Genomic DNA, 26745 nt, shown 5'->3' with positions numbered 1-26745 from the left:
CCCAAACAGGGCGAGTCTTTCATCGATGAACCATATTCCCGCCCGCCCCAGAATGAAGGCTTATGCAGCGGTGTCACGAACGAAATCCCTGCTCCTGGTCTGATTCCTACTTCCCTTCGCGCTTCGGCTATTCTCTACCCCGAGTCCGACCTCGACCTCTGGGTGGATCTGCCGCGTTTGAGCAAGCCTAACATGGTGATAAGTCGTAGGTAGCCTCTGCTCGAGGATAGATGGATTGACTATACTACAATGGGTGGACCATAAGGGATATGGCTGCCGTCACCGTGCTGGACCGCCCGGACCTTCTTCACCTCCGAACACCAGATGCCCTATTGATAAGGACCCATGTATTCGCCCATGTTCGCGTCTCCATGCCTTTCCCGCATGTTGGCTGCGTTGTAGGCATGGGCAGACGCAGCGTCAGTCATGGCGCCCGGGTCGGTCATGTATCTCAGCAGATCGTCAATTTGAAGCTCCCAATTCCCCCCCGCGGCGCTCGCTGCCACGGTATCTACCTGTCGTGACGGCGGCTGCATCGCCTGAGCGACGTTATACCCAGAGTATCCCGACGTGGGAAAGCTCTGAGCCGGGTGCCCGGAGGAGTAGTCAACCGATCGACCGCGAGTTTCGGCGCCCACGGGTGCGGAGGAAAAAGCGGAAGACTGTGCTGAATGAGGGGGAAATGGAATCGTGTTTCTTGAGCCGACATTGTTGGCTCCACGGCTGCTGTCTCCGTGTAGGGTGTCCGACGTAGAATATGGCGGGTCGCGGGCGTCGTCGTCAAAAGTCAGAGCCGCCCCGGGATTGGAAGCCTGCGGTTGAGTTGTCCTGTTTCCAGGAAGTGGCTCCCAGATATCGGGTGCCTGGTCAAATGAGGCTGTCTCTCTCGTGCCGGCAGTGTTTTTGCGACTAATGTGAGTATACACACTTGAGTCAGCGTAATCTGAATCGCCTTGTCGAGCGGTAGCATACGTGGAGTGGCGTCTAAGTGCGTCAGAATCAAGACTCTCTTCGTCGTTTCTTGTCGCGGTCCCGGGAGTGGACATGTAGGATGTTCGCTGTGATTTGTGTGACTGTTCCGGGACATCTGCTTGTTGACTGAGTGGAGCATTCGATTGCCTGTGGTGCACCTGACCTTTGGGATCTGGTGTCTGATGGGTGCCGGCAGATACTGTGAAGGAAGGGTTGCCGTTTTGTTCGACCACAGCGTCACTGGTTCTCTTTGCTGTGTTTCGGTCGGCTGCGCTGGTGTCTTTCCTGTCCTTGCGCCCGGTTACAAACGTGATCATCCCTTTTAATTCCGCCGAGATTGTTTCGAGCAGCTGGCTCAGCCCTTCAGCAGATGACCAGTAGGGGATGAGCGTGGTCGAGATAGTAACCAGCATTTGCAGCCTATCCAGAGACCCTAGGGCGACCAAGAGACTAAAAGGCGACCTCTGCGTTGACGGAAACGGAGACAGGCTGTGGCGTGTCACACTCAAAGCAGGATCCGTGTTTGTTTCTCCGTTGGCGCCTCGTTCCCCTAGAGTCGCCGACCGAATTTCGTAGCTGAAATGGACCGCCGCGGCTAGGATCGATGTCATGGTACTAAGCCAACAGCTCTTGATCCATCCCATATCGACCATGTGGGTCAAAATAGAGACGATGCTAACTGCAGAGGTGTGGCAGAGAGAAGAGCATTGCTGTGACTCGATATCGTCTCTGGGCATCTGGGTGCTCGCCTGAGCAGCACCTTCACATGGGCCGGAGGCCTGCTGAGCCCAGGCAACGCCGGGAGAGTCCGAGGTGAGGCCATAACCTGGATCCAGTCCCATTGGCTCAGTCTTGGTCCTTCGATTCAATGCAATGATCGCCATGTAGTAGTGTAGATGCAGTTGAGCAGCAAAAGTGTCCTGAGCTGGCATTCCCGGCTGACCCATGCTCGGTGGCAACTGCATGCACCAAGCGGCCAATCGAGCGTTCAGGTTCATCTTCGCTGCTCTCATGCCCATTGAACCCTCCCCACCGAGTCTTCTCTTCACTCCAGGGGAGTGGAGCTTCAACATTTCCCAGATTAGGACGCACAACGAGGTGTTAGCCAGGCAAAAGTCAACGTTTGCAGTGCAGACAGCTCTTAGAGCACCCGTATCGGGGTCGACCTCTTCCTCATGTAGATCGTCTTCTGTGAGCAGAGTTTGATCACAGTCGTCCAAGTCGAAGCTCACCGGCCGGCCATGGTTCAGGGCACACAAAATCTCGGTCTGCACCACCATCCACCACATCGTCCGCATACGTCTCTGGCCGCGACGACGCATAGTCATCGATGCAAAGCGGCGGTGCAAGCCTAAGCCGAGCGCGATGCGGCTCGCAATTCCTGACCAATACCACGCGTTGGCCGAGACGTCGTCCCCCGAGTCGACATGCCACGTCAAGATCAACGCAGCCTGGAGCAAAAGCAAGCGGTCATTCTCGTAACGCATGTCGAATAATGTGCGCACACGGCGATACAGAGCTTCTTTGATGGACGACCGAGCGTTTTGGACGGTGGGATGAGTGGAGACATGCGCACCTGCAAGCAGGACACATTGTATCAACAACAGAGCCGGGGGCTCTTGAGTAAGAGCTGTGCCGCCGTCGGTGCCACCCCCTTTGCCCGTGCTGGCTTTCAGACGCCGGCGAAAGTCTGCTTCCTGAACCACAGGATATCCTGGGTGAATATATTTGAAATATGCGTCTATCAGCTCGACTCGAATCTCGCTGACAGGTAATATGCCAAGGTCTGGGTCTGGCAGAGTCGTGAATGTCCAGTGTGGTGGTTCATGTGCGCTGGAGCTTTCCTGTGGTTGAATCACTGGTATAGCACGTGCGGTAGAGGACGAAGCGGAGGGCTTCCACGGAAGCGTCGATCGATAGTGCGGAAAGGGGTAATGGAGGCAGTCCGGGCGCGTTGTTCGGGCGTTGACTAAGTGAGCCAGATTTGAGACCGTTGTACCGACATATGCCCAACGGCTTTGTGGAGTAGCGGGAAGGGTATTATTGATTTCGGTGCGATAAAAGGTGGGTAAGGCTGAGCGTGAGAGATGGCCGTCTTCCACGGAGCGTATGATGTCGCTGGTCGACGGCGAGGTCATTGACCCCGCCTGGCTAACCAGCTCGGACTCGCCGCGTTCTTCTGACCGACCATGATGTGTTGGCGGAAAGCTTTGCTCATGCTCCCTTCCAGTCGGGTCGGGGCCTGATGAAGGGGCCTGGCTGTGGGAGGGAGGTCGGGAACGAGGATGACGCCGTACTCTTCTAAAATTCTCGCTCAAATGAAAGCTGATTCACGCAGGCATCAAGTAAGCTATCATCTTGACGGATAATAATCGTCTCACCATGTGTGCTTACCTGCAAGAAATACTGGCCTTCTCGCACGGAGCACAGGGCACTTGTTCCTTGTAATTGCATCGGACCTTGCGGCGGTGGCAGGTATCGCAGGCCATCGGATCGGATGATGTTCTTGGTGCCACGATCAGTTGACAGACGTGGCTACCATACTGTCTGCTGATACTTCATGTCCGTTGTTGTCCAGCCTTCTTAGTAGGATAGCCTGATCATCCCCCATCTCTCATCCCTGCAGGTACATAAAGTCGGGGGAGACATCCGGGGTACGATAGAGAGAACCATGTTGGCATCTCAACAGAAAATAGGCAGCCGAGGCGAAGCGCTAGAATTGCAATGGCCTCAGATAAGGGCAGATATAGATCGGGAGGGTCGAGCGGAGGAACATGTTCGGTTGGGTCCTGATCGCAGGCCCAGGTGGGCCCGGGTTGATTGAGATTTGATATTGACCAGGAAGATTGCGGCGAAGGTGGCTTAAGCTTGGCATCTCTTGGCAAGGGTCTGCGCTGTTATTGATCCTCTCCATTTGTTGCAGATCCACATCCCGAAAGTCAAGGATGATTAGGCCAGTGATATGAAGAGAAGAATGAATGGCAACGGCGCTGGCGCTGATAACGACCTAATAGAATCGCTTGATCCCGTGCACTGGTGAAGCCACAGCATGGGATACTTGATAACAGCGAGGGCAAACAAGTAGTGGCAGATTCATGATCACGAAATGTATGCTCTGAACTCAACACATGGTCCCCTGATCGCTGATGCTGATGCTTTCCTCTATTAACCCAGACACCTTGAAGCGGAGCTACAGGAATTGACCATCCAGACAGAACCTCACAGCTTGAGAAGGCGTCCTTTACTCAGAATAGCCAGTCGATTCGGCGTTATGTCCGTAACCGTGCGGCATCTATATGCGCCTGTCAGAGGACCCCTTGCATGGTGATAAGTTTCGAGGGAAGAAAACGTACCCAGCTAGTGCCATGGTCTGGCGGAATTCTTGTGCGAGGATCTCCACAGCTTTTGTGACGCCTTCTTCGCCGCCAGCCTAGAAGAACGCACGCCCGTCAGAAATCGGTCGAAGACGATGAAAGCAGAGTCCAGCATTGAGGCGAGCAAACATGGCGGACGCACAGGGTAATGTCACGAAGGAAAAGTCAAAAAAGAGCACAAACTCACCGAGAGACCCCAGATTGGAATCCGGCCAATGAAGACCATTTGAGCACCCAGCGCGATAGCCTTGAAGATGTCGGTGCCTTTCCTGATACCCCCATCGAGAGCGATCTGGATCAATCTCTTGCCGTTAGGGTCAAGGGCTGCGGGCGCGCAATCTCTTAACGCATCCAGACTGGCGGGGACCCCATCTAGCTGACGGCCGCCATGGTTGGAGATGACCACTCCGTCCAGGCCGTACTTGATGGCCATCCGGACATCTTCTGGGGTGTAGATGCCCTTGGCCCAGATCTGAAGTTTGGTCTGTGATTTCAACCATGGAATGACCGTTTCCCAGTCCTGTTTGGTGTCTTTCTCCGTCTTCACAACCGACTTGAACCCTCTGGCACCCTTGTTCACGGTTCCTTCTTTTTCCGCGTCGCTTGCTTCGAATTTCATATTTGGGAAGCTCACACCAGGCGGCATCTGGAAGTTGTTGCGGTATTCGTTCAAACGTCGCCCCAGGACGGCCGTGTCGACGGTGAGAAAGATGCCCCTAAAGCCAGCCTCTGATCAGGAGGAAGCACAGTCCACCCAGTCAGCTGATGTTTTTATCGCTGCACGGAGGCGAGGAGAGGGAAGACTGGTGGAACCGTCTCACGACACATGAATGGGGGACAGAATGGAGACTCACTTTCAATCCTGCGGAGCGTTTGCACTGTCCGACTCCGATCTTTCATGATGGTGAGATGCATGAGATAGGGATTCCCACCCCCTTCGCGCGCGACATCCTCAATCGAAGTTGTCGAGTAAGATGATAGACCCATAGGGATTCCGGCTTTGGCTGCCGCTCGTGACGTTGCGAGTTCACCGTCGGGGTGTGCGAGCTTGTGTGCGGCAGCAGGAGCAAAACCGAGGGGTATTGGCAGCTACATCGAGAGCCTTTTGTCAGTGATGCTGCTCGTGGTGACCACCATGCGATGTTCTTGTCTACCTTCTTCCCAAACATTTCAATGCTGGAATCCAGTTCCGACACATCGACTAAGACTCGTGGCCGAATCTTGTAGCGGTTGTATGCCGCTTCATTATCACGAAGACTATGTCCGACAGTCACACATATCATTAGCACACGTCGTTCTTACACATGGACCGAGGTCGGCAGTAGAGGTAGTCAACAAAGCTGTCCCTCCGGCCACAGATTTGGTGTTTGCAAATGCTGTCCGCCACTGGCGTAATCCAGTCTAGGCTGGAAGCCTGTAAAGAAGTACATCTGCTTCAGGGAACAGATGCGTACGTACGTTATCATATCGTCCGCTCCGTCATTGAAATAGTCTGGCCATAAAGGAAATCGAGTCAGCACGAATCAAATATCTCGGCCACGTCCCCCAGGGAAGAGAACCGGTGAGATGGACGCTTCCATCCCAACCAGCATGACGTTACACAAGAGCATATTGGGGAAGCTCACCTCTATACATCTTCGGCACCTTCCTCTGTGCAAGTTCTCTAAGGTCGTTGATGGTCAGGACCGTGTCGAGGTCGTCTGGTCGTCGGGGCTCGATGACTATGCTGTCCAGATATCCCTCCACAGGATGATCTGCCGTGGAGATTTTGGCAGTTGGTGCCATCTCTGGCACGTCTGTTGGAGGTCGGACAAGAGTACTTGTCGTGCTGAATGCCATTGTTGCTGCTGGTCGAGTCACACCAGTATGAAAGTGAGCGTAGCTCAGAGATGCAACAAGAAAGAATGAAATACTATTCAGCTTCACCCCACGAAGGACGCCGCTTCACTCAAGCTCGACGCGATCGGACAACGCCTTACAAAAAAGACAGAAAGAAGGAATTTTAGAGCATATCCAAAGGCCAATGGATGGTCTCGGGAATGCACAGACGAATTCTCCAACAAAAGGGCGCCCGAAAGCACCTCCACACGCCGACCCGGAGGTCGAATAGACACCGTTCGGGCTTGAATAGGATCCTCTCGAGACAATCTACGCAGACCTGGCGATAGTCAATGACCGGGACCCTATCACGCCTTATTTACACCCGAGTACTCGGCCCCCAGTACAGTATCGCAGGGGTGGTTCTTCGGTCCCGAGATCCGTTGACGCGAGGCCCACTGAACCACGATAGAGTCTATAGAGGGGTTCTCGGCGCTGATATGAAATGTCTCGCGTCTATCAGACGGATCCGAGGTTCTCTTCTGTTTTCAACAAAAATTGCGAAGCATGTTGACGAGATACCAGCCGTTTCTAGGACTCAATACCTTCGACTCATTGTCCGAGTCCTTATCGGCTAGGAGTTGGTATTCGATTGCTGACTGCATAACCGAGTCAAGATATTGAGTCCTGGCAATTACGCAAGAGAGCAAAGGTCCACGTGGCATTCTGTGCACACATGTGCGTTTGGTATCGCCCGTGGTCCGCATTTTTGACCAGTCGAGATCAAAGGCCTACCACTGCCGCCGCGACATTCTTCAACGGCTGTGGTCGGAACGTGGCTGATCTACCGTGTGTCAACGTGCTGGCGAGATCCCTACCAGGGGAAGGGAAGGAAAGACAGAAACTAAGAAGAACCACCGCAAAGAAGTTACAAATGATGACAATGTTTGAATCTAACTCCTGATATATGCTCAGGACCAGTAATTTCAATTTAAGTCGCATGTTCCCCCTAATGGCCATTGGAACAACAAGACCCTTGTCCATTAGTTGTAGATTCACCATTGGTCTGCCTTATTAGCTGGTCTTCGTAGAGGACGCTTTTGCTGAAGAGCTGACTGCTCTGTGGCACGTCCATGAGCGGGTTCTCTTGGAAGAAGCCAGAGGGCTTGAGAGAGACCTGGATCGTCTCGCAGGGCATGATCGGGTAATCCTCGACGCGGACATTGTGCGTCAGCGAGATGCAGTGCCACAACACAATGTCTTCATTGTCCACGTTGTCCTTCCTGTTTGCCCAGGCAGCCACGTCGCCGCTGCCGTCCTCGGTGGCCTTGTCCACGGGGAGCGCGATGCTCTGGTACGTATAGTTTCCACCAGCAAAAAGCTCGCCGTCCCGATACCGGGTGACCCAGTACGGGTGGGTGGCAAACCTTGCTCGCTTGCCGTGCTGCGAGTCTGGTTGTGCGAGCAGCATCTGCCTCATGGGGCTGGCGATAGCGTAGGCCACAGGTTGGCCGGATACAGGGTTGATCGAGTTCGGGTTAATGATCTTGTACACGCGGTTCGGTGCGAAATCGGCAGAGCCGGCTTCGGTGATCTTGGTCTTCTTCACCACGTAGCCGACACCGTAGGGATTCAACTCGTCATCCGGCGCCATCGCTTCTGAGTCTTCCATCACAACGGTGTTGGTTGACCCGTCGAGGTTGGGATCAATTCGAAGAATAAACACTGTTTCATAGGTTAGATGAGCGGGGAGGAGAGAGGGGGCGGGAATCCATACCATGCTGGTGATGGGGAGCGAAGACGCCCTGGTTCACGACAGTGCCCCAGGGCACGGTAACGCCATGGTCGATGGGTTGTGTGGCCACGATACCCGTCGCCTTGATCTCATAATGCAGACCAGCTGCTTGGTCAAAATGGAAGGCGAAAATGTAGTCGTAGTTGCCAACCGTCAGGATCGATTGCAGGACGAGAACCCGAGCGCGGGTGATTGAAACCAAGCCGCTTCTGTTGTTGGTGTGCTTGTAGCCGATGCCGTTATCGATCTCATGCATGCACACGGCGTTTGGTTTCGGCACCGCCTCGCCTTTGCTGTTGGTCACCACAAAGGAAAAGTATTTGATAACTCCCAGACAGTCACACCCAAGCTGTAGGTTGTTGGCCGAGTTGCCGGCACCGACATCACCCAGGTCGAAGACGGACTTTCGATTGTAAGGGCTACGAGGATCAGCGTAGGGAACGACCATTTCACTCAGCGAGACTCGGTAGAACAACTCCCTCCCATCGTAGGTCACGTCGTTGATCACCATGCCCTCTCGGAAATTGAAAGACAGCCGGAAGCGCCACTTCTGCCATTTTATAAGATATCCGTCGACGGTGAAGGATGTCCCTTCTGGCTGGGTCACGATGAGCGGTTTCAGGTCCGTCCTTGCCGGCTTCTCTCTCAGGCTGTGATGAAATTCTTGTGCCTTGTGAGGGACGAACTTGGGGTTCGTGTTAGCCTTCGCATCTGCTCCGGTCGGTAGGTAGATGATTTCCACCAGCTTCTTGGACTTGTTCTCAAAAACCGGGGCAATCGGGAGAGGAAAGTCATAATGATTAGATGCGTTCGTGGCGCGTTTAGGGTCTTTGCAGAACATGTAGCACTGTATATGGTCATTAGTGGTGGGCTTTCCGATGCGCAGGAGATGCCCTACCTGAACCCTACGCTCGTGTTGTATCTCGTCTTCCCGGCCGTACGACCAAGTGTTGCACACAACTTCTGTACCTTCGGGAAGCTCAAGCTTCTCTATCGCCTTTTTGACCTCGGGATGTTCGGGAACCGTCAGCCGCATCTCTCGAGTCTCGTCCACATCTCCGCCGGGATAACCATTTTTGTCCAATTGCTTCAGTTGCTCGACTTCCTTGGTCTTCAGATTGACCACAGCGCTGAAGAAGTCATAACTGCCTCTGAGGAGCCAAACAACTTGAGTCCTTCGCGGGATCTCGGGAAGTTTGGTCTTACCAGCCCGCTCAGCGGCCAGGTAGGGTAGCAGTGTCTTCTTGATGGGATTCAAGAGCGAGATGGCTTTGAAATGAACCGCACCCTCGGCATACTTGGATCTGATGAGCTGTGCGGTTTCTGTAATCTCTTCCGCCGTGATGGGGTCAAGTGGGTGAAGGGTTTTCACTGGAGTATCGCTGATTGAACCCATGTTTGCTCTGTAGGGAAATTGTGCCTTCTCGCCGGTTGGAACTCACCAGAAAGACCTTTACTGTCATAGACAAGAAGCAAGCTCTCAATGAGATATAAGGGGTTGTGATGCGTCGCCCACGCGTATACGCGCCCTATAGCAACCTCACCTTGCTCATTCTCTGTGTCCGAGAGGAGTGCAGTCGGCTTGGGAGATAAGTCGGGGCCGAGAGCCGCAACCTTTTGACAACATCGATATTCTGCTGGTCCGAATCAAGGTTCATAACAGATATTGAACTCCGGGGCAAGCTGGCTGCTTCGGGCCAGAGGGACCTTGAGACGTGGCTGTGGGTATCTCGGAGCATATCCTTCGGACTTCTTTCTGTACTGGTAGAGATATATCGGTGATAGCAATGATATTGAAAAGGGCCAAGCCTTAACGTCCGAAACCCTTTATTATCAACCTGGAGCGGAGCTTGGCAAAGCTTGGCAGATCCACCGGCGAGGGACCGAGTTGTATGTACCGAGTACGGAGTATCTCGTGGCCTCAGGGTGGGTCTTTCCGCTCTTTGCTATCTTCCGTAGGCTCGTTTTTCGCTGCACTTATCATGCTTTCCCGATATCCAACCATGGTGAATACGGCCTGGTCAAGGCTTCTCTATCCTTGTCCCCTTGTGTGTAACGCCCCAACCAGTCGCCTCTATGATATTGATGCAGCATATCCAATTCACGCACAGATAGAGCATGGCCGAGACTCGATAGACGGCTCAACTAACAGGACAAGAACTCTACCCTGTGTCTGGAAGGGAGAAGCTCAGAAGGTCCATCAGATTCGAGGCAGGGAAATCAAAGCCTCTCGATAAGAACCGAGGAACTTTGCACATGTGTATATGTCGGGGAGTGGTCTATAAACGGCTGCGATCCCCTCCACGAAACGTGAAAGGCACCCAACGGGCTGCGAGTGTTCCATCAGGCCTCTCAACCTCTCAACCTCCCAAGCTCTGTCCTCTTTCCTCATTCAAACTATCCAAAATTGCTACTCTTTTTCACAATGGATACCAAGAAGGAGGCTGTTTCCGTCGTCAATGATGGTTCAAGCACCGAAGGGAGCACTCCTGCCGCGGGAGAGACGACCCCATTGTCTCGCCCAGATCCAGGCCTTGCGAAAAGCTTACAGTCTCGCCATCTCATCTTCTTCTCACTCGGCTCCTCAATCGGCCTTGGGCTCTGGCTCGGATCGGGTGCCACGCTGGCGAAAGGTGGCCCCGTGAGTAACGTGTTGGGCTTCCTCTTGGCCGGACTCATCTCCTGGGCCGTTGCACAGGCTGTCGGGGAGATGGCCTGCAACTACCCGATCCCTTCAGCCTTTCCACGGTGGACAGAAAAATTCCTCGACAAAGCTCCCGCCTTCGCCCTGGGCTGGGCATACTGGATGTCGTCCACCCTCGTGCTGGCGGCTGAGATCCAAGGTGCGTGTAATGTGATCCGATACTGGACCGACTCCCTGCATGTCTCGGTGTGGGTGACTATTTTCCTGGCCATTATTCTCTTCGTCAACATATTCCATGTCAAGATCTTTGGCGAGGTGGAATTTGTCGCGTCCATCATCAAATTCTTCTGGATTTTTGTGGTCATCATCATGTTCATTGTGATCACCGCTGGGGGTGCGCCCAACCATACCACTATCGGCTTCCGGTACTGGCGGGAAACACCCTTCATCAACGGATTCAAAGGATTCCTCAACGGCCTGCACAACTGCATTTTCTCCATGGCCGGCACTGAATTCATTGGCCTGACAGCCGCAGAAGCTCGGAATCCCAGGAAGTCAGTCCCCAGAGCCGTCAACACCATCTGGATCCGACTCGGGCTGTTCTACATCGGCGGCTCCTTCGTCACAACGTTGTGCGTGGACCCCCGCGACCATGACTTGTTTGGTGCCTCGGGCACTAACGCCAGTCCCTTCGTCATCGCCATGCTGCGGGCTGGTCTTCCTAATGCCGCTCATGTGATGAACGCCATCATCTTGCTCAGCGTCCTATCCTGCGGAAACGCGTTGGCGTATGCTAGCTCCAGAACTCCAATCGGACTGGCACAAATTGGCATGGCTCCGAAAATCTTCCTGAAAACAGACAGCAAGGGACGTCCGTGGCCAAGCATTATCATGACATTCGTTATTGGTGGAGGCATCTCCTACCTCAACGCTACCGAGAGTTCCTACGAGGTCTATGCGTGGTTGGCGCATCTTGTCGGTCTCTGCGCGCTGTTCAACTGGTCGATGCTCTTCACCAACCACATTCGTTTCCGCAAAGCGTGGAAGACTCAAGGCTACACCAAGGCTGATCTCCCCTGGGCGACCAAGTACTTCCCGTGGTCCTCCTTCATGGGACTCGGGCTATGCCTCTTGCTCGTCGTCAACGAATTTTACCTTGCCGTGTGGCCTCTGGGGCTGCCATCTTCGGCCGAGAATTTCTTCTCCAAGTACGTCTCCATCATTGTCATCGGCTGCATGTACATTGGCGCCAAGATCTATTTCCGTGGCCCGTTGTACCTCAAGAGTGATCAAGTCGATCTCATCAGCGAGCGTCGGATTTATTCGGTCGAGGATCTCGAGGAGGGCGACGAAAGGAGGACGTTTGCAACGATCAAGGACTTGGTGACAAAGCCAATGAAGAAGATGGGCAGTTGAGATCAAGGCAATTGCAATTCAGGCTAGAGTAAGATGGGACATCTTCACAGATTGACGTTGTGGGAGAGAGAGTAAAGCCGCGCTAGGGACTGACTGGCGATGTAGGGTCACTGGGGGCCTGTCGTGGTGACGATGCAGCGCTTTTGCTTGTATTTTGCTCTGTAGTTGAACATATGCGCCTGGTGGTAAATTTGATTTAATCATATCCGGCGACTTGATACATATCCTCGGGCTCCTATCTCGCCATGTAAAGCTGAGATGCTAGGCCGCTGGTATACAGCACTTGAGATAACATTGTCGGGAATCTCAGCAAGAACTGAACTCGAGCCGATCCCGATATCCCAATGAAACTGTCTCGCTGGACCGAGTATCTGGACCTGCGCGCTCTACACCGTGGACGTTAGTAATTGCAAAGCCCCATGCGCTATGCGATTCACCCTATCTAAGGTATACTTCCAATACATAACGACTTGGCGTGTTGAGAAGAGGGGGGGGGAACTGATACGACGGGGGATAGAATCTTACCTAGTAGAGGAAATGGTTTCTCCACTTTTTACTCTCACATGTGGTAAGCGCGGGGATACTAACCTTTTTAGGACTAATCGCCCGGTCGCTTTTGCTGCGAGTACCGAGTACCGAGTATATTGCCTGACTGACCCCCCGACAGATACTCTTAGATGTAGTGCCTATCAGGGTTCTACCCAGGGCGATATATCTGATTCCGGTGTAGACCCGCTGGGTGCCAGTCGGGTTGACTATCTATGATGACTTGTTTGCTACCTTGACTATCTACTAATACTGCCAGTCACTACGACAAGACTCCATATTGTCGCCTGGTCCATGACCAAATCATTTGATCCCGCGTGCAGGAACAAAAGATCACAGTTCTATAGAGAGCCGTCCCACGCATCTAGATCTGCCTCTTTGGTGGCAGATCCTTTATGATGCCCTTTCTCTCCTTGGTCCTCCACTGAAGCGCCTTCATCAGTTCATAGACTAGTTTCAAGGTGGGAGCCTCGACCCCCTTGCTCTGCGCGGCCCTAAGCGGTTCGCCCAGGATATTCTCATACTCGCTCAGATTACCCTGTTAGGGGAACAAGAGAACAAAGGTCAGCGGCGTCAATCAACGCGGGTCGATGAGACCGTGGAACGTACCTTGGCTACGTCCTGCATCATACTGGGCTCGAAATAGTCGTCAATGGCCTCGGCGTTGACAACGCTCTCAATCAGGTTGGGGTCCAGCTCGACGCCGTGTGCGCCGGCCACTGCCACGACCTCGTGCATCAGAGGTCTTATCAGGCCATCGATGGGGGACTTGGACAGCCTGAGGCGGCCGCTGTCTAATTGCGTGATGGCGCAGACAGGGTTATAGCTAGCATTGTACATCAGCTTCCTCCATCGGCGCCATGTCACCGTGTCGTCTAGCTTGCACTGGACTTTCCCGCCCGCATTGTAGATCTCGACGAAACGCTTGGCCGCAACGGCACCCTCTTCTTCAGGAATTGTAGGGTGTGTAAAGGGCCCGACGAAGACGCGGTCGGGGTCGTTCTGCCAGATATGGCCATGAGTGGTCTCCTTTGCGCCAATGTGCGAAATGCCTGAGAGAACGATGTTGGTGGGATATGCTAGCTGCACTGGATGCTCAATGTTCAGGCCATTCTGGACGAGAACGATCACCGTGTGCCCTGGAGTTACAGCAGGAGCGATGACCTGCGCAACGGTTGGTGTTACGTCCGGGATGTTCTTCGTGGTAACGACGATGAAATCGAAAGGGTGCATGCCATTCTGAACAGTTGGGACGGCGTTGACAACTGTCTCAAGCAAAAGGAGTGGCCATTAGCCTGGTTAAAGGAGCCACGCGAGCAAACTTCTACTTGGAGTGAAGCCATGAAACGGAGCAAGTTGGCGACTTACTGGCAGTGGGCTTCCATCCCGATACTTTGCCATGATCAACCGAGTCGAAACTGAATCCCTTTTCCATAACAGCAGCATAGTTGGATCGCAGCACGGCCGTCACGCTGGCCTGTCCGCCGGATTCAAGGGCGTATACTCCCATGGTTCCCACCCCGCCGGAGCCAACGAGGAGAACATTTGCCTTGCCTGCCATCTTTTGTTCTTGTGAGATTGATTCTGAATAGCGTCTGTTGGATGTCTCTGCTGTTGCACCTTCTCCTGATCTTGATATACACCGTTGGCGCTTCAAGAGGAGGGCGGCTTAAGATGAAGGGACGTGGACGAATGTTGGCAGGACAACTGACAAACTGCTGTTTGTCATAATCTTTGCGCGCGTAGACGCCTCATCAACGCGACCAGCTGCTGTTCTCGAATGGGTTAGCCCCATCGTCGTTGGTCGGCCTTCGGTCGTGCTATCTATCTTCCCTGATGGGTGGAGCTCCGATCAAGCCAACCTATGAGATACTATCTCGGGGCCGAGAGCACGACAGACCAAGTACTTTCAAGCCACCAGTAGTAGCCCCTCAACACCCAATTTAAACAATGTGAACAAATGAGGTACTATGGCCCCATGACAGGGCGTATTGCTTCCGAAACGGCCTTCGAGAGACAACCTCGGTCAGGCATTCCAGCGGCTCTCCTCGATATGGCATAGTGGTAATAGGAGAGGTAAACGGGGTGCTTTCATCAAGCACAGAAATTTAAGTATCCACCGCGAGGCTCGCGCAGAGAATGCTGGCCCACCATTCCAGCTGCCGGTTTCCGCCCTGCGGCAAATGCTGACTGTTTTTCTAGGTCAGATATATTGCCAGCAGAGAACTCCCATGCCCGTGGGAGAAAGTGCAAGAAATGATACTATACTGCATCTTGCTCCGGACGGCTCATTCCCCGCTGTGGTGCAACAAACATAATGCTAATCGACAACAAGAGTTGCTTGCCTGTAGTCGCCGAGACTGACCGCCTTCCCATCGACATGGATACGCCAATGGACGCCGAGAAAGGCCAGGGCCACGGCGGAGCAGAGAGCGAACAAGTTGTATCCATGAGCCAAGAGGCGTCTTCTTTCGAGGCATGTTGTTATAGTTCTGACCTGGATTGGATATTCAGCCATCAAAGGAGAACAGAGCTGACTAACACTTGTTCTTACGCCAGGTGACCTGGGAAGGGATAGATGATCCTGACCGCCCATTAAATTGGTCCGCGCGGCAAAAATGGACGTTGGTGCTGCTCGCGTCTGCTTCAAGTTTTGCAACCCTCTCCGGAGGTACGATGATGGCACCAGGAGTGCAGGATATTAGCCGCGCGTTGGACCTCAATGTCGAGACCACTCAGCTGAGTCTCTCCATCTTCGTCGTATGGTATGGCTTCGGGCCTATGTTCATTGCTCCAATGACAGACATCTATGGGAGAAGACCAGTCTGGTTGGCGACGGGACTGTGGTTCTCCATCTGGAATATGGTATGCGGATTCAGTCACAATAAGTCTCTCCTCATCGTGGGACGCTTATTAGCAGGTCTAGGCGCCAGTTCGAGCTTCGGGGTAAGTGAATCTGGAGATGGATGATGTCCCAACGCAAACGGGCTGACGGGCTGACGATCCGATCGTGATATAGATCTCCAATCCAATCGTGAGCGACTGTTTTCCCCCTGCGAAGCGAGGCCGAGCGTTGGGAATTGCCACGACCATGCCTCTCCTCGGCCCTGCTTTTGGCCCCATCATCGGAGGCATTCTCGTACAGGCTGCCGGATGGCGTTGGCTTTTCTGGACACTGTCAATATTTCTTGCGACCATACTCATTCTCGGGTATTGGCTATTCTATGAGAGTTCCAACAACACTATATTGAAGCGCAAGGCAGCCATGCTGCGCAAAACAACAGGAGACAACCGATACCACGCGGCAGGGGAACTTGAGTCCGGGAAGGCCAAGCTCACTCGGAGCTTTGCTCTGCCATTCCGGATGCTTTGCTTCGAGCCCGCCATTCAGATCATCGCAGGGTATCTATCGGTCAACTTTGGCACTGCCTACCTTGTCATGACAACCTTCGCGAGCCTGTTTGTCGATGAACATGGGTTTTCCGCTCGAGCAGCCGGCCTGCAGTACATTTCCGTTGCGATCGGTTTCCTGGGTGGTGCTCACCTAGGCGGTCTGGCCATGGATAAAATTTACAAGAGGCTCAGGAAGGCTGGATCTGCTGAAGCTGCGCCTGAGGTACGGGTCCCGCTGATGCTTCCTGCCGGCATCATCTCGGCTGTCGGTCTTTTCTGGTACGGTTGGTCGGCGCAAGCGAAGGTGTTTTGGTTAGTCCCAGACATCGGCATCGCGGTATTCAGCTTCGGCAACGTCATGACGACGCAGTTGTCGCAAGCGTATGTGATGGATGCCTTCGCGGGATCGGTGGCCTCGGGCGCTGCTGCAAGCCAGGTACTAAGAAGTGTGACTGCGTTCACATTCCCGATCTTTGCCCCGGCCATGTACCAAAATCTGGGATATGGGTGGGGTAACAGCATTCTGGCATTTTTATCCTTGTTTCTAGGTTTGGCCGGTCCAGGGGTGCTGTGGGTGTATGGCGCGCGTCTCAGGGCAAAGTAGAGATCTAGAGCCCACATTTCCATTTCGATGTCTGTGGATTGAGGCATCTACCGAATACTGATATTCTTTTGTGATTGGAGTTGGCAGGTCCTAATATGGCTTCGGCCCCTAGCCTGATCAATTACCAGCCAAGTGCCAGCCTCACTTTGCCTGACGTGAAGCTTCGGTCCCGAAGCCTCGTCTTGGCGTGCTTGGCATTCCATATAAAGCCAAGCCAAACCAAGCCAAGGCCTTATCTGTGGTTGAACAGCATAACACAACAGGTGAGAAACAGCACAGTCATCCGTCAGCATGATGATTCTGAATAGACAATCCCTGAGGAAATATTGCTCAGTTCTTGTAGTGGTGAATCAAGATCTATCTTGGAATGCTTTGCAGAGATCCACAACTAAACCTCTACGCATTGATAGAGGTAAACTAACCATCCACTGATTGTACCACCTTACCCCCTGCCACAGATACACAATGTACGATCTAGTGATAGTCGGAGCAGGTGAGTCGCTTGTGGCGCCAGGATCAACGAAACACTGTTAAACTCTTGAAAAAGGCATTCATGGGCTTATCATGGCCAAAACCTATCTGGATGTCTATCCAAGAGCTCGCCTGTTGGTACTGGATTCGGCGGAATCCATTGGAGGGACATGGTCGGAAAATCGACTCTACCCGGGCCTCCACTCCAACAACCTTGTAGGATCTTATGAGTTCTCGGACTTCCCTCTCGACCGAGTCGCATTGGGAATCAGCACTGGAAGTCACATACCGGGTCCGAAGCTGCACCTATACCTTCAGGCCTTTGCAGTTGAATTTGATTTGAGCAGGCGCACGAAGCTGAACTCCAAGGTTGAGGTTGTCGAGCGCCTGGCTCCGAATAGATGGAAAGTCAGTTATAAAGGTGCATCCAATTCGACCGAGAGCGTGGAGACGAACAAGCTCGTCATTGCAACTGGCCTTACGAACAATCCATTCCTGCCTCAATGTCCCGGTCAAGACGAGTTTGAGGCTCCCCTCTTCCACGTGAGAGATCTCAAGGATCGTGTGGATGGACTGGTACAATCCGCCACGAACATCCTTCTGCTTGGAGGGTCCAAGTCTTCGTATGATGTGGCCTACGCCTTTGCTTCACAAGGGGTAACGGTTGACTGGATTATTCGCGAGTCCGGCCATGGTGCCAATTGGATGTCTCCATCTCTTGTTACGCCTTTCAAAAAGAGACTTGAAGGTCTGGTCGGCGTCCGGTTCTTCACCTGGTTCAGCCCGTGCATCTGGGGTGCCCAGGACGGCTTCGGGTGGGTTCGCAAGCTGCTACATGGTACCTGGATCGGAAGATTCTTTGTGGACAGGTTCTGGGACATTCTGACCGCCGATCTTGATGAGCGAACGGGATACAATAAACATCCCGAGACCGCAAAGCTGAGGCCAAAACTTCCCACCTTTTGGCATGCCTCTTCAGTGTCCATCTTGAACTATCCCACTGACTTCTTCGAGTATGTCCGTAACGGGACCATCAAGGTTCATATTGCCGATATCGATCATCTCTCGAAACGAACAGCACATCTGAGCGATGGCACAACAGTCACGGGGGACGCCTTGATCTGTTCGACGGGCTGGCATCACCGGCCCTCTATGAAATTTCTTCCGGAAGGGATAGATGCAGAGCTGGGAATTCCACATGACTCTCTCAAAACAGAATCCGACCTCGTCAATCGGGCAGACGGGGAGATTCTTAGTCGCTTTCCCCGACTGAAACAGCAACCAGACACAAACCAGAATCTCAAGACTTTACAAGCAGCAACAGACGAAGGCGTCGTCAACCAGCGGCCTTTCCGGCTATATCGCTTCATGGTGCCACCTGCAAGCATTGATGATTCCTCCATCGCTTTCCTGGGTATCATTTTGACAATCCATACTGTCCCGGTCGCACAGGCCCAAGCCCTCTGGATCACGGCATACCTAAACAACCACCTCCCACCTCAGCAACACAGTCCCACGAAAAGATTTGACCCGAATGCTGTGGCCTACGAAACGATCTTGCAGACCCAGTTTGGCAGATGGCGCTATTCAGCCGCATTCGGGAAACAGTTTCCGGACTTCGTGTTTGACGCGGTACCATATATCGATATGTTGAGGGATCTGGGGTTGAAGTTCAGAAGGAAGAAGGGCTGGTGGGCTGAGGTATGGCATCCGTATGGACCAGAGGACTATAGAGGCCTGGTAGATGAGTGGCGGCTCAGAATAAGTTGAGAAATGTCTGCTCTTAGGACACTCTCGACAGATCCATCGCTGTTCGATTGCGAATGGAAGTGGAAGCCTGCTGACGGATGCTGCGGTAATAAGGAGGCAAAAGTGGAAGAGACGTGTATGTCCCCAGGGGCGCCATCAGCAGAGAAAGGACCCCATCCTCTGACCATGGCGCAGCAGACCTAATATGTCTGCTCATAACAAGCTTGGTACAGGGGCATTATTAGGTCGATGAAGCTGCACCGAATGCGAAGTTTCACTCCGCACGTGGCAACACAATGGGGTCTTGTCCGTTCAAAACTGTGAAACTGGTGCAGGGATACGTTGATCGATCGACGGTTGTCTTGCCCACAGGAGCTTCATACAAACAAACATCTCTTCCTCAAGTTATCCCTAAGTATCTACCCGTAAGCTGCACCAGTTTACGTATGTGTAGTTTTTCTCCGTGGTTTCACCGGACCAAGACACTTTAGATCGAAAAAGGTTCGCTGGAGATTGCTTAGGGAGCCCAATGTTGATATCCCTGATAAGCGAGCCTAGTGTCACCGTGCAATACGAGGAGGTAGCCATGGCACCCAGGGGTAAGACTTTGCTCCGTAAAACAAACGCGCTATTGATGGGATGACGCCTGATGACGAAAGATACAAGATGATTGGGACATAGCCGATCTGACATGTGAGCGGAGATCCATCTGGATAGAGGTGTGTGGGCGCAGGTGCGGCAAATGAAGGCACGAGGAACCAGCTGCGTCTGCGTCATGGGTTCTGTGGAAACGGATGATTCGTCGAGGAGGACGCGATTCGAGACTGATCAATAATGGCGAGGGAATTTGCAGGGGCAACGGCGGCCAGCGAAAACGTGATGGGAGTGGACGCCGTGTGCAACGAGCGAGTCTGGGACGAGGTTAGTGGAGGCGAGAAGCTCGCGGCCGGAAATTGACAATTGATTGACCAAAGGCTGTGATTGCAACTCAGATGTCACCATTGTGGCGATGCCAATCGAGGTGTTCATGGGGTTTGAACGAGAGAGTGGCCGGAGAGAATGGTGCCTGGTTTCTGGTGAGACAAAGAAGATGCCTCCAGTTCAAGAGAACATTATGTTTGTCCGTTGTTACACATGAGCACCTGAAGTACTCATGGGTAAGGTGCTAAGTCAACAACAATGAACTAACAAAGGCCAAGGAAAATTACTTGTGGCCTGGTGGTTACCCCATAGGTATGTACCTGTTCCTTCCAGGCACTGAATATATGTACCTACTAAAGCCCACTGGGCCACCCAACAGCTGCTCGTCAGCCCACAGGCGGCCGCGAGAGCCCACTGGCTTGTTCCTGACAATGCTTGCGATTAGCGGAGCCTTATTAGACAGCACTGCCGTTTCGCCCAAATTTCAGGCCGGGGTTGCGAAATTCAGTCCCCGCAGCCAACTCCGTTAACTTCACTAACCCTCCAGCTTGGGCTTTTCCCGGCCCCGGCTAGTAAGGGCAAGTCAGGTTAGTGGCCGCTCAACGAGAATCTCTCATACTCCTAGTAAAGCCACCCATTCGTCGGGGCACCATGAAGAGGCCCTCCGTGGGCCCTGATCTCACCAGTAATACTACCTGTCTGGAGAAGGACTGTGCGCATTGGACCTGGAGCCTTGGCAGCCTGCAGCGTTGCTTCTCTTGTCTCCTTTGTGTCTATGTAAGATCGTTTGCTTTCAGCATCTTGTGCTGTACTTGGTACTTTGAGCAGGACCACTGTCCATCGTCTTTCCTTTCTGTCCTTCTTTGTCAATTGTTTCCAACTGCAGTCATTCTTTTGGTACCTCACCAGAGTCATTCGTTTAATTAGTCCTCCAGTTGCTGTTGTGGAATCGTGCTACGCATTCATTCCGCCCGGAGTCTGGACCTCACATTGACCAAACGACGCAACCTGATGATCCCGTAACAACAAAGGCTACAGTTCTCTGCCCTTCAACATGTCATGCTAGAGTAATTGTTAATCGACGCCTTTCCCCTTGTTGGCAGACAGCAACAACTCTCGGTCTGCCCCGGTAACATGTCCTCTCCCATTCTCCCTGAGAATGAGCCGCAGATACTGCCGAGGAACCCCTTCGCTCGTCCAGGTCCCATCCCCGATATCCGGTTAGAAGGCCTCTATTTGGAGAGACCCCCTTCGCTGGTGCAAAGAGCCGAGTCGTCTTCAAGTTCATCGAGCCCGGCAACTACAACATCGTGTGGCCCAAACGACAACTCGGGCGCTTGTGAGAAATATTACGGGTCTGATGGGTCGAGTACAACTGTGCCAATCGTTCTGGCAGTAGTTATACCTTTAGCGATCGCCCTGGGTATCCTGTTATATCTGCAGAGAAGGCATGTGAAGAAGTTAAGAAGAGAAGATGCTGAAGACAAACACAAATCCCTTGATTTTGGCCTGCTCGAGGCGAAGCACAACCCTGGGGGGAAGAAGAAGGGTCGGAAAAACCCAGAGATGTCGATGGCTGAGGACAAAGAGACAGGCGGCCGACGAGCTCGTGGCTTGTCGCTTGACTTGGATGCCAATAACCCTTATCTTCTGCCGCCCGAACTGCACCACTCTAGGGAATCGCTCCATTCGCTGTCTCGCTCTATAACCACTGGTGACGATAAATATCGTGCGACTACCTTCATTCCTGATGATGGTTCCATACGGCCACCGTCAAGTCTCAGAAGCCCCGTCGACGATTCCTCAAGCTATACCGGGTCTTCTAGCCGCAGGTTTCCATTTGACTCGAGGCAGAATTTGTTGCACAATGCCCAGGAGCCTGCGAATGTGCCACCTCCATCAGGAAACCCCATTCCGGCAGAGTCGGCTCCAGGAGGCCATGGTCCTATGCCGCCGGTCAAAGCGAACACATTGCTCCCTCCTACCATACCCGACCCTATCCGTGACTCTTTTGTGAGCACGGCGAGTAGCAATGGAGCAGTGAACTCTTTGAGGGCCAGCAACAACTACCTAGGCCAATTTATTAGCGGCGGTGGATTATTTGAGGAGGAACAAGTCAAGAAGGAACCTATATCGACTGTCAAAGAGGTCCGGGCCGAGTCACCAGTTATGCAAGTCCAGGCGCCTCCCCCAGTAGTACTCAAAGACGCTCCACCCACGTTTACACCGTCCACAACTTCAACCTCTCGTGGACAGAATCCTGTCGTTCCAGGCATTACGGTGAATACTCCAGAAGAACGCCAGGCACGGCTACCTCAGCTAAGCTTCATCGACTCCCAAGGCAATGGACAACATGCCGTCAATCCGAAAGAAGACCCTCTCACCGCTCTAGATACATCCACGAAGACGCACCAGGGCAGCGACACTCGTTCAACGGAGTTCTCTGGCCCAGAGCTTTCGCATAATCAGACATCGCAAGGTCAACACCAGGCTCAACAAGAGGAAGACGATTACTACGATGAATACGAGGCTTACGGAGATCATGATCAACAATATCCTGAGGAGCATGGGTATTATGACTTCGAAGACTACGACGACTACACTGGGTACGATCCCCGTCGACTCACAATGGGGCTGCGACCATTACCCCCCGATGATCCGTCCGAAAACCCAGAACAGCGCGCCAACCGGATCAGATCATTCTACAAAGAATACTTTGATGACTCCAAACCGCAGAATCCGGTTCAAAACATGCAATATTATGATGGTGCTGAAGGCTACCACCAGGACAGCCATGGACCGGGTGCCTATCCAGATGGTTACTATGATCAGGCGGCATACTATCCACCTCGGGGCATGTCACAGAACGGCGCGTACGGGAGACATCGTGCAACGGTTTCTAACGGAAGCTATCAATCCGGCCCTAGGGCGTTTTCTTCGGCATCGGGTCGGTATGGGGGATATCCTCGCATGCCACCACCGAAGAACCTGCCGCCACCGAAAGCGCTGAACCTCCTACCAACGCCGGCAAAACTCAAGGAGGACACGTTTTTGCCCATAGACTTTGCTCCCCCTCAGAAAATTCACAACCAGCGATCTGGTACTCCCGATAGCCTCCGTGGAGGACTGAGGCCGTACTCACCAGCGGTGAGGGCTCACATTCCACTCGCATCATCATTCGATGATCTGGCGGTTATACCCAGCCCGTAAGTCTTGTGTCTACTAATCCGCGGGATCTTTATGACTAACAAGTATCGGCAGGCATCAATTGAGAAAGTCATCCACATTCACAGCATTGGACTTTGCACCGCCATCGCGACTCAGAGTAAACGACACTGGCACTGAGACTGGAAGTATTCGCAGCAATCGATCTGGAATATCGGCTCTCCACGTTCATAATATCCGGACCGGCGCATACCGAGTGAGTCGCATACCAAAAGAGGTTGCAGGTACCAGAGACGAGCTAGCGGCTGCCTTGAAGCCGCAGTGGGATCTAAATCGATGAATGTTGACGGAGTGGAGTGTATCTACATTGGACCGATATCTTTGATTCGAGACATGACTCTATATGGGACTTTTTTAAAAGCATGGCGAGGGGCGTTGTCAGGAGGCTCGGGAGCTCTCGCCAGTGGCATATCGTGCCCATTCGAGGCACCGAGGCCTAGGAATCTATTTGGGACTGTCCCTGTCAAAAAAGTTCACATATAAAATATCAGTCGGGGAGCTTGTTCCCCCACCCGAAGATCCCTGTGGTCGTCGGTGAAAACGAAACCAAAGGGCATAACCCGTGATTGGATGGTTGACCGATTCCAGGGTCGACTCTGATCCTCTTGCGGTTGTTGTGCCCTTGTACGGAATTCATGCGAGGTGCATGATGCCTCTCTTGAAGCTCAGATTCTTCTTCCAAGTTTCCCCCGAATGGGCGCCGAATAGGCCAATGAGCCAAGAGAAAGTGGTTCGTGGTGCGGCAATGAGCTGGAATTGGGTAGTTAGCAGCTTTTGGCATGAGGAAGCGCAGGCGCAGAGCGGATATCAAGATCCAGATCCCAGCAAGGAGTACTCGATACTGGTAGAAATCGGCGCCCCGCAGGATTGGCATGTCCCAAGAGCCCAACATGAACCCTGGTATGGAGCGATTGTAGTACGAGACCTTGGCATCGGGGCAGGGTGTGTATCACATTGCCAGACGAGGTGGGCAGTATTTTCGTCGTGACAGCGGCAGTCTCACATAATCGGGTCAGTCTGTGATGCATTGAGCACTCAGATTGGAGCGTTGGAGCCGTGGAGAAGGTCCCAAAGCTGCAAAGAGCCGCCATCGAGAACTGTCGGGACGGGTGGGATGGTTGTACTTCCGCAGTCTAGGGTCCTTGGTGTCCATCATTGAGGGGACGATCATCTACTTGTAGGGAAGCAGTTACGCCCAGTTTTGGTCTCGAAAGCAGACGTTCGACCGTACGAATCTCTGAAGGAACGGAAGCTCGGCTCTGTGATCTTTGGGGGAGATGAAAATCTTCACAAAGTGGACAAGTACTGAAGACTCTGCATGTAACGATGGTTCGGCCTCAGAGAGCTAGGCTATATTCCGTCCTTACTAGTCCTCCTAGGTACCTAAAGGACCAAGGAGTCCCAAGGGTAACAAGCTCCAGAGGCCCCTAAACTCTTTTGTCGGAGGTCATGTTCCAGCTGGTGCCAGGGCCCGCCATCCTGCAAGTTCCTGGCACCACTACTGAGTTACTGGTAAGTTTAGCATGCGGCTTACCCAATAATAATTTACACAGGCCCCACCACAACCATCACAAGCCTGAGCCATGATTCCTGAACTATTGACTGTTTCCCCCTCTGCGGCCTCTTTCTGTCTCAGGCTCGCCACTTGCTGCGCCCTCCACCTTCAGCAGCTCAATTCTTCCGTCTCTCCAACGTTGAACATGTTTCCCTGCGTCTTCATCTCGGAGTCGCAGCATTATACATTCTCCCATCTTACTGTATACACCCCCTGTCAGATCTGATCCCGTTAAGAAGTCACTCCTCGTTGTCATCATCATCATCATTATCTTCTCCCTGCATGTATTATTGGTCTGGCAAAGGGACCACACACAGCCCTCGCGTCCAGACACTTCAATTCGCCCTCCGTCTGCCACTACCCTTTTTTTTAAACCTGCAGCTGACGGGCAACATTGAGACTCGAACACCTTGTCACTGGAACTTCTTGATATAATAGAGTTCAATCCCTTCCAACGTTTTGGAGAATATCTGGTAGACCAGCAGAAGCTGGTGTGGCTACGCGTTGAACGTCTCCCATCACGTCCGCTTGTTGCGGCAGGCATTGTTTCCCATAGACACCTACTCCAGGATTTCAATCCACAATGTCGACTGGTATGGACACACGCTCCATGTGAAGGCGGCTCTCAGGCTAAAAGATGATAGATACCAGCGCGACCGACTCGGTCATCACGACAATTATCGGCACGACTTCGACCAGCCTCACTACCTCGTTCTCTACCACTGTGACCGTCACAGATTCAACCTCGACCGATACCTCGATAACATCCGACACGTCCACTCCACCGCCGACTACAGTCACCTCATCCATCTCCATACCTCCCTCGACCACAGTGGTACCTGACACCAGCACTCCTGATACGAGCCCAAGCGTCATTATTGCAACAGAAACAGTCACCCAAACACCAGCATCGACCCCAGGAGGCTCTCAGACTCCTACAGTGGTTGTTGTTACCTCCACATTCTCTCCGGATACCCCGACTTCGGACACTGCTACCGCGTCGTTAACAGTCACCCCCACCACCTCATCTCCCACACCATCAACACTGAGTGCTCCAGGCTCAAGGTCCGGATCTTCAAGTGGTCTCAGTTCCGGTGCAAAGATTGCAATTGCCGTCATCATTCCGATCGTGGTTATCGCAGCGCTATTTTTGATTGGATTCTTCTGCTGGAGGAAACGGAAGGCCAGGAAGAATGCAGAAGAACTGCGTAAGAGCGAGATGGCTGAATATGGCTTTAATCCGAACAGCGATCCGACGCTCGGAGTTGCCGCGGCTCCGTATACTGATAATCAATCTGAAGGACAAGATGACACGAGTGGATATCGCGGATGGGGAGCAACATCCTCGAATCGGAAAGCTTCAACGACTCTCGGTTCCAATGGACGAGCTGCTGGCGGTCTGGCTCTATCGGAAAGCAGCAGTCAACCTGGCGGATATGCCCCCCAGGCTTCGCCGAATGCGACCTCGGATCAATACTCTGCAGATCCCTTGATGAACGGTCATCCAGAAAGCGGAGACGGCGTTGCAGCGTTGGGGACTGCGGGAGCGCTCAATCGGAATCGCAGTGGGACAGGAGACATTCGCCGCGGTCCGTCTAATGCTTCCTCGGCATACTCTGAAGGCCACCACTCTGAGGCATCTTCAGAAGCGCCTCAAATGCCTGGCCCATACTATCAGGAAGAAGTCCCTTATAATATATATAACGAAGCAAACGCCAGCCATGGCCCGTATGGCGATGGTTCATACGGAGGTACTGGAACGCAACCCGTCATACGTGACAACCAAGCCCGAAGGAACACTCGCATCGAGCGGGCACCGACATTCCCGCAAGCCCAAGGCGGGATCGCACAGAATTTCTAAAAGGCTACATCACCTGGCCATCAGGTCCACTCTTCCTCTTCTGTTGGATTCTACCGTCTTTTTTGAACTTGGGTTTGTGGGAGGTATACTCCTTTTGGAAAAAGCATTTGGGCAGATCTCTTCGGATTGATCTCCTTCACAATTTCTTTATATTTATACCCTACTCTGTTGCCCTCGCCGGAATCTGACGAATTTCTTATGGATCATGGGACATTAAGCCTGAATCTGGAGTTAAGTGACTGGTCATTCAACCGTATCATCCCCGGGTTCCCAATGGCAGCATACACATATCTCATCAGCTCGACTTTGAGCATGTAATTAAGGTGACACGGAGGGGGGCAGAGTGTGAAAGATAAGAGAGCAGTAAGGTGGTTGAACCGGTGTTGGACAGGTCGATGACC

At 52.9% G+C, this 26745-nt stretch overlaps 9 protein-coding genes across 9 annotated transcripts; 5 read left to right on the top strand and 4 right to left on the bottom strand.

The window, feature by feature from the left end:
- Positions 1–329: 329 nt before the first annotated feature.
- On the bottom strand, positions 330–3110 carry Z517_05710 (uncharacterized protein; the record flags this gene model as incomplete). Its single annotated transcript, XM_013431037.1, has 1 exon — positions 330–3110. One exon carries the CDS (start codon positions 3108–3110, stop codon positions 330–332), a length of 2781 nt encoding a protein of 926 aa, XP_013286491.1.
- A 1081-nt stretch (positions 3111–4191) lies between these two features.
- Positions 4192–6185, bottom strand: Z517_05709 (uncharacterized protein; the record flags this gene model as incomplete). Its single annotated transcript, XM_013431036.1, has 6 exons — positions 4192–4264; positions 4326–4402; positions 4534–5075; positions 5201–5435; positions 5501–5603; positions 5980–6185. 6 exons carry the CDS (start codon positions 6183–6185, stop codon positions 4192–4194), a joined length of 1236 nt encoding a protein of 411 aa, XP_013286490.1.
- Positions 6186–7173: 988 nt separating this feature from the next.
- Positions 7174–9355, bottom strand: Z517_05708 (uncharacterized protein; the record flags this gene model as incomplete). The annotated part of the gene is made up of 3 exons (XM_013431035.1): positions 7174–7889; positions 7942–8806; positions 8858–9355. 3 exons carry the CDS (start codon positions 9353–9355, stop codon positions 7174–7176), a joined length of 2079 nt encoding a protein of 692 aa, XP_013286489.1.
- Positions 9356–10384: 1029 nt separating this feature from the next.
- Z517_05707 (uncharacterized protein) lies at positions 10385–12019 on the top strand (the record flags this gene model as incomplete). The annotated part of the gene is made up of 1 exon (XM_013431034.1): positions 10385–12019. One exon carries the CDS (start codon positions 10385–10387, stop codon positions 12017–12019), a length of 1635 nt encoding a protein of 544 aa, XP_013286488.1.
- A 910-nt stretch (positions 12020–12929) lies between these two features.
- Z517_05706 (uncharacterized protein) lies at positions 12930–14126 on the bottom strand (the record flags this gene model as incomplete). The annotated part of the gene is made up of 3 exons (XM_013431033.1): positions 12930–13103; positions 13175–13830; positions 13934–14126. The coding sequence occupies 3 exons, from the start codon at positions 14124–14126 to the stop codon at positions 12930–12932; spliced, it is 1023 nt and encodes a 340-aa protein (XP_013286487.1).
- Positions 14127–14882: 756 nt separating this feature from the next.
- Positions 14883–16562, top strand: Z517_05705 (uncharacterized protein; the record flags this gene model as incomplete). Its single annotated transcript, XM_013431032.1, has 3 exons — positions 14883–15008; positions 15125–15511; positions 15585–16562. 3 exons carry the CDS (start codon positions 14883–14885, stop codon positions 16560–16562), a joined length of 1491 nt encoding a protein of 496 aa, XP_013286486.1.
- A 465-nt stretch (positions 16563–17027) lies between these two features.
- Positions 17028–18803, top strand: Z517_05704 (uncharacterized protein; the record flags this gene model as incomplete). Its single annotated transcript, XM_013431031.1, has 2 exons — positions 17028–17055; positions 17110–18803. 2 exons carry the CDS (start codon positions 17028–17030, stop codon positions 18801–18803), a joined length of 1722 nt encoding a protein of 573 aa, XP_013286485.1.
- A 2034-nt stretch (positions 18804–20837) lies between these two features.
- Z517_05703 (uncharacterized protein) lies at positions 20838–23208 on the top strand (the record flags this gene model as incomplete). Its single annotated transcript, XM_013431030.1, has 2 exons — positions 20838–22909; positions 22965–23208. The coding sequence occupies 2 exons, from the start codon at positions 20838–20840 to the stop codon at positions 23206–23208; spliced, it is 2316 nt and encodes a 771-aa protein (XP_013286484.1).
- Positions 23209–25120: 1912 nt separating this feature from the next.
- On the top strand, positions 25121–26344 carry Z517_05702 (uncharacterized protein; the record flags this gene model as incomplete). The annotated part of the gene is made up of 1 exon (XM_013431029.1): positions 25121–26344. One exon carries the CDS (start codon positions 25121–25123, stop codon positions 26342–26344), a length of 1224 nt encoding a protein of 407 aa, XP_013286483.1.
- Between the last annotated feature and the right edge of the window lie 401 nt (positions 26345–26745).

The sequence above is a fragment of the Fonsecaea pedrosoi genome (genome assembly GCF_000835455.1).
Source record: "Fonsecaea pedrosoi CBS 271.37 unplaced genomic scaffold supercont1.3, whole genome shotgun sequence".
In the NCBI taxonomy this organism is placed as follows: Eukaryota; Fungi; Ascomycota; class Eurotiomycetes; order Chaetothyriales; family Herpotrichiellaceae; genus Fonsecaea; species Fonsecaea pedrosoi.
Note: the sequence above shows the minus strand (reverse complement) of the source record. Positions and strands in the feature narration are given on the sequence as shown.